The following is a 12,319-nucleotide window of genomic DNA, read 5'->3' on the forward strand; positions in this document are numbered from 1 at the left end:
GGGGGGACCCGGGGGGTGGGATGGGGAGGACCAGGGGGCGGATGCCGAGTGCCCGGGAGGGACGCGAGGGGGTGCCGAGGAGGCGGGGGCCGGGCGGGGCCGGGGCGGCTCCACGTGGCTCATTAGCGGGCGGCGATTCAATATTTATGAAGTGCTCTCGTTCGAGTCCCAAGTCTTCGGCTCCAGTTACAAGGAGCTGCGTCACCCTCCGATCACATGGTAATTGTTGCTATTTCCAGGCTCCCAGCCTCGCGGAGCAGCACGGAAGCTCTTTCCCCTTTCCTTGGCTTTTTTTCTTTTTCTCTTTTTTCTTTTTTTTTCCCTTCGCCCCCTCACTTTCCCCGCTCGGCGGCTCCATGCGAGCGGCCCGGCGCTAGCGCGGGGCAGCGGCGCTGCCCAGGATGAGCGAGCTGGAGGGGGACTTCGCCGCGCTGCTGCTGCTCAAGGAGGAGCGCATCAGGGAGCTGGAGCGGCGGCTGGGCGAGAAGGACGACGAGATCCAGGAGCTGCGCCGGCGGCTGCACAAGTGCCAGTCGGTGCTGCCCGCGCCCAGCCCGCACATCGGGCCCCGCACCACCCGGGCGCAGGGCATCTCGGCCGAGCCGCAGACCTACCGCTCCTTCCACGACCTCCGCCAGGCGTTCCGCAAGTTCACCAAGGCCGAGAGGTGGGCGCGGGGGCGCCGGGGGTGCTGGGGGGATGAAGGGGCCGGGGCCACGGTTGCCTTAACGAGACCAACTCTCCTTTAGACATACACGAGGGGCACTTTTGGCTTTGCTTTTATTTATTTATTTATTTTGTTTTGTTTTGTTTTTCCTTTTTTCTTTTCCCTAACCACACGCTCAGCCTGTCTGTTCCCCCCTCCCTGGGTCAGCGCATCCCTTCGCGCCCCCTGCCCAAGGCGGAGCAGGAACCCTCTCTTTCCCTTTACTTTGCCAGTGCTTTTCCAAAGTCCCGACCCGCAGCCTTCCCAGGGGCCGTGAATGCCGCACGTGTGCTTCAGTCTCTGGGCTCCCTCAGCTCCCCACGACCTCCCCGAGGTTCCCGTCTCCTCCCCGTCACCCAGAGCCACTGGAGAAAGCAGGTGGGGACCCCCCGGCACATCCTATGCCCCCCGTGTGCCTGCAGGGCTGTGCTGACAGCACACGTCCCCCTGCTGCTCCCACACCCCAGCATCGTGCTCAGTAACCTGGCCGGTTTGGGGGTGCTCCTGGTTTTTAATTAAGGTCCACTCGATTCCTCCCCGTCTCATTACCATGACATGCTGCTGCACCCTGTACCCCTGAGCCCCATCGCACCCCAACCCACCCAGTCCTCCTGCACCTCTCCCCACCAGGCTGATACCTGTCAGTGGGCTCAGTGTCAGTGCGGGCACCATCCCGCCCTCCATCGACCCTTTTTCCAGGGGGCTGCAAGGCTGTCGTGGGCACGGGGCAGTGCTGCAGTCCAGCCCTGCCAAGGGAACAACGGTGCTTTCCAGTTCCTGATGCTGACCTGAAGAATAAATGGGCCGGCCTGGTGCCAGGGCTCTCTAATGGCTCTGTGGGTGTCTCTGACTTAAAAACTGCTGATGGTATTTTGGCTAATGTAGGTAGGGGGGGGAACTTGCCCTCCTAAGAGTCTCAAGCCTGTGTTTTAGCTGCAGCAGCTGGTAATGCTGTCTAACAGCTCATCCCGCAAGGTCCGTGAGAGGTTCGAGAAGTGTGTGATGCACCTCTCTTCTAAAACCCAGAGACACCTTCCGTAGCATCATCCCCTGATCCGATATTTAGACCCGTCTTCTTTCTCCTGCGCGTTGATTTCTAACCAGTGCCCACAGAAACCTCTTCATCCGGGCCTGGGATCAGCCTTGAAATGCTTTTTAATCTCTGAACATAAATAAACATCGATCTGTGGTGTAATTGTTTCTATTTATGGCTAGATTGTATGTAATATACACTGATGTTTAAAACTTCCAAGAAGTTGAAAACTGGATGCTAGAAACTCCTAGAAGTAGTGAAATCCCAACTGGAAGCAGAAAATCGAGTCTGTCCCTATCTGACAATACGCTGTGTGCCTCGTAACCCATCTGTAACGTGTAGCAGGGCCAAAGTCAGAAAGACTTGCAAAGATCTGAAGAAAGGGCTGCGAAAATAGAAAGGTACTGAAAGATGGATTTTGTCTGTAAGTATGTTTTTATGCCGTTGTTCCTCCCAAGAACGCAATTGTATGGATTGTAATGGAAGAAAATGCTTCTGTGTGGATGATCACGCTTACGGAGCTATTCCGATGTAAACCAGAGTTTATCAAAATATTTGGGACACTGCAACCATATAAAGTGCTGATCGTGTATGTTTTTTGGAATATGCTTTTTCCCTGTAGTTTTCTTGATGTGTTACTACTGCTTGAAGAGATGCGTGGTGAGGGGAGAGACATACATGTGAATGATTTACTAATGTATATTTGTTCAGTGATATTTATTATTATTACTATTCCTGTGTACCTAAGCACGCTAAGTGTTTTGTGTTGTGCCACACCTTGATGGTAGCTGATGCTGCACCTGGTAGATACGTGCAGAAGCCCAAGGAGGGTCAATGTGCCGTTGTTTTTCCTGGCGCAGCAGCAGCCGGCCGCGGCAGGACGAGCTGGTGCAGTGACCCAGGCACTTCGCTAATGCCTTGGAAAGCGCTTCCTGAGAGGTGGTGCCGAGTTGCTAAGCAAAGTCTTTGCCACAGTGAGAGGCACTGTAAATGATAAATGATGCAAAAGGTAAATGATGAGGTGTACCTGAGGTGATTGGCTAGGTCGAATGTCCAGATAGGTGTGTGGGGATGTTCAAAGCCATCTGATTCCTGCAGCAAGGTGCTTTTCAAACCTCAAGGGGTTCTCATCTGCATTTTTCAGCATCTGAAGATGTTTCATGCTGCACAATGATCAACATGAGCTATAATCCCTGTCTTTTGTGGAATTTACTGAGAGGATGACTTGAAATGCATTCTCAAATTCAGTGGTGCGATATCTAATTCCAGCTTAATCCTGCCTGTTGGAGTCAACAAGCCGTATTCATACCAACACAATGCTGCACTGCTTCGGAAGCTGTTAAGTGTCTTGAAGCAGCAAACAAATCTGTGTGCAGGTACGGGTGGGTGTGCCAGAGCCACAACCAAAAGGAGGCCATGGCCGTGTGAGCAGATGTACCCATCTGGACAGTCCTGTCTGTCTGTTCTTCCACACTGGTCTGCACCCAGTGCAGCAGGTTCAGGGCCAGCATTGCTTTAGGGATGGGATCCATTTCCCCACCGTGTTCCCAACAGCTCATCTGGCCATGCTCGCCATGCCAGCGAACTTCGCCCTCAACTTTTTGAGGGGTTCCCCCCTGTCGTAGCTGGTTTTGGGAGGCGTTTGCCACAAGATGGCAGTGGGGGCCAACGTTTCACGCGAGGTGCCGGGGCCTGTCGTGGTCTCAGCCAAGCAGCCCTCACCCTGCTGAGGTCTTTTCGGGACGGGATCTCAGCAGGAACCTCTCGTTTTCATGCCCTCTGCTTCTTCTGAGGTGCTCGGGAATGCGCTGCTGCGAGTGTGTGTTTACCCGTGATGCTCGACCCCGGCATTAAGGGCTTTACCCCTCGGATGGAGGGTTAGAGCAGGTGCTTCTGGCTTTGTATGTCACCCAGCTGCCACCACCCAGGGTTCGGTGGTGGCTGTGGCGGGATCAGCCCATCTCATGGCTGGTAAAGTCAGGTTTGGTTAATTTAGACGTGATCTCATCGTCCGCCAAGGAGACATCGATCCTGCCTCAGCCCCTGCCTGAAAGACAATGCGACTGGAGCTGTGTCCCTCGGGGCATGCAGGGGGAGCATGCTGCAGCTGGCAAAAACACGGGCCCGCTGTGTTACGGAGGTGCTCGAGGGTGGGGAAGGATGGTCTGGGATCGGCAGCTCATCCAATATCCAGAATAGGTGGGTAGCTCTGGGTTTAACAGGCAGGGTTTGCTACTTCTGTGGAGCAATGTCTCCAAAAATCCAAAATTCAGAGGCGGGGTGGGGTGTCAGGGACAGCAGTGCTTTTGACATTAATTATTAATGCCCTTCTTTCGCCTCTGGTGGGGAGATCATGCTCGCGTGTACAAATCCACCTTGATCTCCTAAACCCACTGACATCGCTCAGGCTGGCCCAGACCTTAAAATGGGGAGGCAGGGGGAAAAATCCCCTGTTACCTGTGCAGCAGCACCCCAGCAGAAGTGAGGAGCCCACACGTGTGCTTAACCTTTAAACCACCCTAAGAAATGCCTCTTTTTCCCTCATTTATCCATCACCGATCAGCTGTCATCCAGAGTGTGCTGTGGCAGCGCGTTCTTCGGGTATTTCAGCCCTGGGTGGTTGACAGGAAAGGATTTTATTAGATTAATCTGATTAACCTGAAATAATTTTATTAGATTCAATGATATCAGTGTGTATATAGTAAGAATTAACGGTCCAGGTGCTCCTGTTGCTTTCAGTGTCCTTAGTGCATCGCTGACCCGAAGCGAGGAAAATACGAAGGAGGAAAGTTTGACTGAGTGTTATTTAATTTGCAAACAGCCAGAAAACGCTGCAAAGGGAGCTCCTTGAGTCAGAGCCTGTTTTTTGACCAGCCTTCTCTCCGGTAATCCGAGTGGAGCAGCTCAGTCTGTGCACAAAGCGGTGAGATGTGCAGGGGAGTCCAGAGATGAGCAGGTTATCAGGTGCCGTGAAGTGAGGTGTGGCACAGGTTCTCGGGTCCCTGAGGTGCCTGAGGTTGGTGGGAGAAGCAGAAAGATTTCAGAGAGGGAAAGAGAAGCAATCATTTGTGGCTAATCGATTGAAACCATTTCCCTCCATTTAATTTTTAATGGGAGAAGCGGCTGGACTGGGCTGTGCCTCCTTTCCCCTGCAAAACTAGCAGGATGTTCTAACAAGGTGTACTTCAGGATGTTCTCTCGGTGCCATGAGCTGGGTCGAAGAAAGCCCACAGTGCCTCGACGCCAGGTCCTAGCACCCTTGCCAGAGGCTGCCGCACGTTCCTGCGGGCAGGATGCGGCCCGGAGGGGCAGAGGGGCTGCGACTGCCCATCCCCTGCTGACGCAGGGCTGCTCCCGGCGGCCCCCTAGCAATGCATTCTTCCCTCTGCCTATTTTTACTTGCCTCCAGCCACAGGCTGTTGGTGCCTCCCCAGGGACCAAGCCGCACTTGGGCAGATTTTCCTGCAGCTGAGGGGTGACCGTCCGGCACACCTTCCCCTATGGAGTGTGTTCCTGGTTTGGTTACGAATCCCCCAAAATGTCATTGCACGTGAGCTTTAAAACCATAGCTGTGCTCCCAGGCAAGGTTAGGGCAAACTGCTTCTCTCTCAGATCCCTGATGTGAGCTCGTTTTAAAGATATGGAAGGGAAAAGGGCTCTAGCAAACGTGCCACGTCGCTTCTGCGCGGTGGCTGGAGGGGACCCCAAAAGTGTGGAGGGGAAAAGGGCCCCGTGTCTCATTCACCTTCCTCAAAGCAGCGCCTAGATGTGGGCACAGGTGGTACCATAAACTACTTGGCCACAGTAGCTGTTTATTTGGTTCCTTTTTAGTCACAGCAAGTGTCAGTTTTTGTCAGAACTTTATGCCACATTATGGGGAAGGTAATTCTCCAGCAAAAATCCCCCAGGCAGCGAAGTGCATCAAAGTGAAATGAGATTGAAAAGTACTAAAATAACACTGCGTGTCCCTCTTTGCAGCTCTACTAATGAGAAGCTTGGGAAAAAAGCCTTCCTGAGATGTGCACTCAGTTGCCTGCAGAGCTGATGCGGTTCCTGGAAAATATCTAGCAGAGCTTGGCAAGGGGCTTCTTCGAGAGCTCTCCCCTGTGCCATGACCTCCCGGCTGGAAAGGATGAGGACTGCTTCGGCCTTGTCTTTTTTTTCTCCCTTTTTTTCCCTACATTTTGCTCATGGATATTCCTTGAGCATATTTGTTGCATTAGTAATACAACCCTGTAGTCGCAAAGGAAGCGGGTGCGTGTGGAGGAGACGCTGAAATAGCTGGAGGAAGGGGGCAGAGCTCAGGACCGCGCATGGTGTAGCAGGAGCTGGGGCACTACAAGCCTGCCCACTGGGACTTGCAAGCAGCAATGATTATATTCTGGGCCAAATTCATGTTTTGGGCAAAGCCCAGGCTTTGTACAGAATTGCACAAGGGAGGCTGGGGAATACCTGGGCACAGCCTCCAGGGGCAGCCTGCAGGACCTCTCCAGCAGGGCTGGGGCTGTTGTAGCACCGTGACCTCCTCCAGCTTCAGTCCTGATCACTGGTCAATAAGTGATTGCCTTAGTTATGGATTGGCTTCCTCTCTTCCCAGGAAGAGGTGTGAATAAATCACCAAAAAGTGGTGTCCAGGGAAAACGTTTCACCATAGCGCAAACAAACTGATTTAGATGGACGTTTTTATTTAGCACTGCTCTATTTGAATCCATGGCTTCTTTCCTGTTGAGCCTAGCTGCGTGGTAAAAATCATATTTGGGGTGCTTTTTGCAATGCACTCTGATGTATCTGCTTCCAGTGTAATGGAGTAGGTATAACTCTTCAGTTGCTTTAAACATCAGAACAGTAAATGATATGTTACAGGGTAATATATGGCGAGCTTTATCAGAGGTATGTTACTGGTCACACATACTGGTAGAGCAGCAGGTGAACACAAAATCAAAGCATTCTTGACATGCAGTGATGTACAATTTGGGTTAGAGATGGTGGCAAAGTAGAAGCTGAAGATGTAAGTAAGCTTTATCGTATGTTTTTTGACATATGGTTTGTGGTAATGGAGTACAAGGCTGTGACTGATTCTAGCAAGTGCAACCGGATGGCAATTTTGAGTTATTTTCCTTTGCATTTTGCTCTTTGTTGGAAATTCCTATAAAATTCTCCAAGATAAAATCACTGCTGATATTTTAAATGGCCAATAAATGTATAATTTCTGTTTAAAAAAACCTGCTTTGCAATTGTTTGTAATAAGGGATCTGGTTCTGAAGCTTGTAATTCTTTCTATTTATGTGTCTGCCTGTAATATTGCCACTGTTTAATTTCTTCGAACTCCTTAATGTTTCACATGCAGAGAAGTGCCCCCAGATGAGTATTTGTTCATCCCTGCTCTGTATTATATATCCCGCAGTATATGAAATTGGGAATTGTAACTGGAGATAATTTCTTGAGCAGGTAATGTGCTGAGATCTCAAAGAAATACAGCCAAACCCTCTAAATGACTTCATGTGTATGCTGAAGTTTGCGTGTGTGGTTGATGTCTTTGATGTAGCTGTAAGCCAAAATGCAACTTCAGTAGCTGGAATCAGTGGGTGTAGCTGGAAGGTAAAATTTAAGAAACTTAAAAAAAAGACATCCTGAAGGGTGTTTTCCAACTGGGCTGCTTGTAGTACTTTGAAGGAGTTTTGGAGGTGACTGTGGTGCAGAGAGAGAGATCTTGTGCTGCTTTGAGTAAGGCCAGAAGGGGTGTTTGTGGATTACCAAAGAATTTACCTATCAAAAAAAAGCCAGAAGGAGTAAATATGTCACATCTCCCCTCTTGCTGAAGTCCACAGCTTCGGGAGGTGCTTTGGGGCAGTTGTAGAAATGCACGCTGATGTTTTCAAGGCATACTGATCACTAGCACAGGCACTTCTGGAATCCAGAAGAAAATAAATCTGTTTGCTAGGGGGAATATTGTGGGAATATGGTGAGCGTGAGGTGCAGGATTACATCTGGTGCAATTTGGAAAGGTGGCACCGAGAAAAGCCATGAAGGAGCAAACAGGGTGGCTAACTCTGTTTTACAAAGCAGCTCTGCAGCTATTAGAGGGCAGCTTTATCCCATGGCCCGGCAGTGTGTGTTGGGTATGCTCCCACAGATGCAATCCCTTTATGGCTGGGGTGTAAAACACCCCCTTTTTATTTTTATTTTTTTTCAGTTCTGTGGGAAGCAGATCCCAGCTGGGTGGGGGTTGTTGCTGCAGTCACAACCGGGATGCAGCGCAGGCTGCGGCATGGCGGGGAGGATTTTTGGTAGAATAGCTGGGACGCTGCTTTATTCTGGCAGACACAGGGGGAAGTGTTGGCAGCAACAAGGCTGTGTCTCCAAGGGTACTCCAAGGCTTTTTTGCTTTTCATCTCCCAGCACTTATCACTGGAGGGCAGTGGTGACTGAGAAGATGACTGGAGGAAGAAAGCCACAGATAAATAATATGGCATAGCTCCTGGAAGATGAATGAAGCACATGTTCAAGGCACTGAGCATGGCATTGAGGATTAGAGTGAGGATTTTAAGATTTAAGGTGTTTTGTTGTCTTGCATTACATTAAAGCCATGTCTTGCCCTTCAGAGACGAAGCCTACGAATGCCTCCTTTCTGCTTGTGACATCCCTGTGGTGGGGGAAGAAAACAGAGCATGGAAATGCCTTTCTGCACAGCCCTGGCCCATTTTCTGCTGCCTTCCCATGCAACGATTTGCCCCCTTCTTTCTGCAAATCCTTTTCTGTTCTGCTCACACGGAGGTGGTCCCTAAAGAGCAATGGGATGGTCACTAGGTGTTTAAATCAAGGGCAGCTCCACCAATGCCATAGAGAAGGACCGAGAGGGTGCATGCAGTATTTATGTGCCACTGCTTATTTTTAGTGAGCACTGGAGGGCAGCAAGAAGTGGCATCTCCACAGGCTACAAAAGCCTTTAAAATCTAATTCATCATCAGAATGCCTTCAGCGAGCATGCAGACTGGATGCACCACGTCACTGATGCCACGGGCGTCGATGATGCTCGTTGCCCTCGTGGCTTCCTGCTGCCCGTCAGTCCCTCAGCAATGGGAGAAATGCGCTCCTTCACCCACGGGTGCCAGCTCCCTTTTTCTTTGGAGACCCTTGCAGTAAGAGAAACCAAACTGGGACTGAGGTGAGTGAGACAGCTGCACGTGCTGAGCTTGGTACGCCTTACGCCGGTGTTCTGTGGCTGCTGTGTGCTGGCAGTCCTTCGGTCTCTGGTCAGAAAAGCAATGAACTAGCTCCATAGATCAGAGCTGAAATCGGTCTCCTTTTTGGCTCTCGAGAGCCTTGCTCTGCTGATTCAAGTGAAATCCAGGGGAAGCTGGGAAACAATCAAATGACAGAGTATTTTATTCTGGCAGACAACCCCCCCTTTTCCTGTTGTCTTTTGTTAAGAAAGTAGCAGTCATCCTATAATTATTCAAAGACGATTTTTAATTTTTCCTTTAAAAGAGAATATTTTCCTATTCCTCAAATAGCAGATTACCTTGGCAGGCCAAGAAAAAACCTTGTACTTTAAAAAAACAAACAAGCAAAAAACAAACAATAGACTTCTATTCCCATGTAACAGGGCAAGGTTTAGCTAGAGAAGCGCATCTTGTAGGCACAGGCAGTTTTCTAGCACAGGTCCCAGCTCTAGTTCCTTTCAAGACCAGAACATGGAGTTCAGTAATGGCATGAGAGCTTTACTGACGTGCATTGGTTTGTTTGCTGATTTGATCACTGATAGAATGGAAATAACACTGTTTAGAAGAGGATAATGGGATATTTATCTGCTCAAGATTACAGTCTCCTGTTTCAAGTGTCTCACCTGGGTCTTAATATTTATCTGGTGGAAATGCATTCATGGCATTCACCTACCAGCAAGGAGCTGCAGCTGTGCTCACAGCAGGACAGTGCTTCCGTGCAATGTGACATTTCATCCCACCTACCATAGCCTACAACTGAGGGATTTTATTCCCAGCTCTGTACTGGAGCTCCCAAGACAGGCCAGCAGGAACCACCAGCTTTCTGCTGAGTTTGACTTGCCTGCCTACTCGACACCTTACCCAACACGTGTGGCTCTTGTGTTATGAAATTAATTTTTCCAGCACGGGGAGGGGGGGGGGTTCTCCACACAGGCTGTGTATTTCCTGTGCAATTGAGGCGATGTGGTGGAAAAGGTGTTTTGTTGGTTTGGTTTTAAGGCTGCAAAACAGATTTAGTATTTTGATGTTCAATGTCGGAATCGGTGGCAATGAATGTTTTGTCCCACGGGAGACAAGGGGCAAACCTCGGGCACCTGAAGAGACACAAAGCCTGAGCACAGCAGACAGCAGCAAACCAGAACTCATCTTGGTGTAGAAAAGAAGAAACAATGAATAATCAGGCTCAGTGAAAGTGGGGAAGAAAACACGCTTTATGACTCTGAGGTACATTATGTGTGCTTAACCAGATGTTATTTATGTGAATGTTTCCACTGCGCTGAGCGGCAGGATGGAAGATGTCCTGGAGAAATTGCCTGCAAAAGTGGCCACAGTTTCAGATTCCTTTTTGCTGCTTCTGCTTTCAGACCATTCAAGTTATCTTTGCAAACAACGAAAACTCAGGTACCTGCAAGAGCCTTTTGAAGAAAAACCACTGGGTCAGAGAAAAAAAAAAGGCATATTTGTTCCTTTGAGTTGATAGCTTTCTATGTGAGGCTTTTATTTTACTTAAATGCATATATGAGTTATTCCTAGTACTGAGAAACGTTTAGCTTGCATTGGCAGATATAGCACTGTCATGCAAGGGTTATGCAAAAGAGGAAAAAAAAAAAAAGAATGCATTGAGAATAGAGTTGTTTTTATTGTACAATAGACTGGACAGCAAAACTACTCTGCATTGGTTGTTTTTGTGCAGTTACTCCCAAATACATATGTTGCTCATTTCCTTGGCATCTAAGGGTTGAAAAACACTTAGATCTCCACTCTGGGGCTCAAAATCAATCCCGAATGTGGCCACAGGTTTTCCCATGGGGCCAAACCACTACCAGGTTGTGGAGGGGCTCCAGATCCACCAAAAGGAGCCACCAGCACGATGGGGTGAAGACAGAGCCACAGAGCTCATGTGAAGGGAAAGCAGCATCAGTAATGGTATTTGCATGGGGCAGTGACTGGTGGAAGATTTGTTCGTCTTAGGAAGTGGGAAAGTATTATTAAAAAAAAAAAAAACGTATCAGCAACGGAGTTGAAAGGTTGAGGTGCAGATTATAAGGGCTAATGAAGGCTATTTGTTGGTGCAGCACAGCAAGACACAGTTTCTATTTCAGATGAAATCTTCCATTTTACTTGCAGGTATGAAGAGCTGGGAACGTGACACAGGATGCAAGCTGGAGGCTGGTATGTGGCTGGGGACATGGTGAGGTTTAGGTTTGCCCTTTTCACAAAGTCTTTCTGAGAGCTCTGGCAGCATTTTGGCCTCAATGAGGAAAAAATCCCAAGATCAGCTTTTATAGGAAAAATTTTTGTAGTCCCTTATAGAAAAACACCACAGGTGCTACAGGATATTTTTAACTGTAGGTTTGAAGGTGTTTTCCTTTGGAAGTGAGTCTCTTTGCACCCATTGTGCAGATGCAAAGGTGAATCACTTGCTCGTGATGGGCGCATTGGTAGATGGCAGGGTCAGGAAGGAAGACCTAAGGTGTCTGATCCAAGCCTCGTGCTCAGCCAGTTTATGGACACTGCTCCAAAATGTAGAGTTCTCTAAGGCCATGGGAGCTATTTTTGCACTGTTTTGTTTCTTTTTTTTACATTTCCTTTGCCAGCTTCTCCTGGTGACAGTATAGAGTAGGATTGCAGGGTGACTTAAAATTCATCATCACACCTTTTTGTTGTTCTGTTCTCCTTGTTTTTGGGCACCCGCTTAAAAGCTGTGAGGCTACCTCTATTCGCATACGAGCCCAGAAGCAAGCCTCCAGCTTGCTCTTTGGGCTCTGCAGAGACGAGATGCAGAGTACACATTGGTGCCTGGCTGGCCGTAAATGCCTTGTGCTCGGCTGAGGACTGTGTGCATCTCTCTCTTTTTTATTATCAATATTTAAAGGCTTTTGGCAAGGTAAAGTCAAGCTCTGCCACAGCTTGCTCCCTGGTGCAATGAGGATTTGCTTCTTCAATGCACAAGGTGTGTGAATGCCCGGGTAGATGGTACACCATCCATCTTCTTGGTGGCATTGTCTGACTTCAGTCCTTCAGAAAAGGACTACTAAATACTAAAAAAAATAATATCAAAGCAGCATGAAAGGTTCCTTCCCCCCCACATTGATTTTTTTCGTGCTCCATTAAGAAATCTGTCTCTGGCGAAATCTGTATGTCCCCTTTCATTGCATAATGTGTTGCTGGGGCATTAGTGTAGGGTTTTGGCAGTCAGGCTCTCCATGCCTTACTCTGATCTGCAGTTTTTATTATCAGATGCCCAGTTCTGGGAAGGATCAGACTGCCTCTTGGAAACGTGGACTGGGGTAATTGGTCTCCCCTGCAGAAACCCTGATGTTTTGCATCTTCTGCCAGGCTTGCTTTTCTGCCTAG

General features: G+C 49.0%; 1 protein-coding gene across 1 annotated transcript in view; it reads left to right on the plus strand.

Moving 5' to 3' along the window:
• Positions 1–216: 216 nt before the first annotated feature.
• The window catches only part of PRKG1 (protein kinase cGMP-dependent 1), a 467,733-nt gene continuing 455,630 nt past the window's right edge, over positions 217–12,319 (plus strand). Inside the window, exon 1 of the mRNA XM_035538227.1 lies at positions 217–667. Within this exon, the coding sequence (XP_035394120.1) occupies positions 402–667 (266 nt within the window). The 5' untranslated portion in view covers positions 217–401. The remainder of the gene's footprint in view (positions 668–12,319) is intronic.

The sequence above is a fragment of the Cygnus atratus genome, chromosome 7 (assembly GCF_013377495.2).
Source record: "Cygnus atratus isolate AKBS03 ecotype Queensland, Australia chromosome 7, CAtr_DNAZoo_HiC_assembly, whole genome shotgun sequence".
Taxonomy (NCBI): Eukaryota; Metazoa; Chordata; class Aves; order Anseriformes; family Anatidae; genus Cygnus; species Cygnus atratus.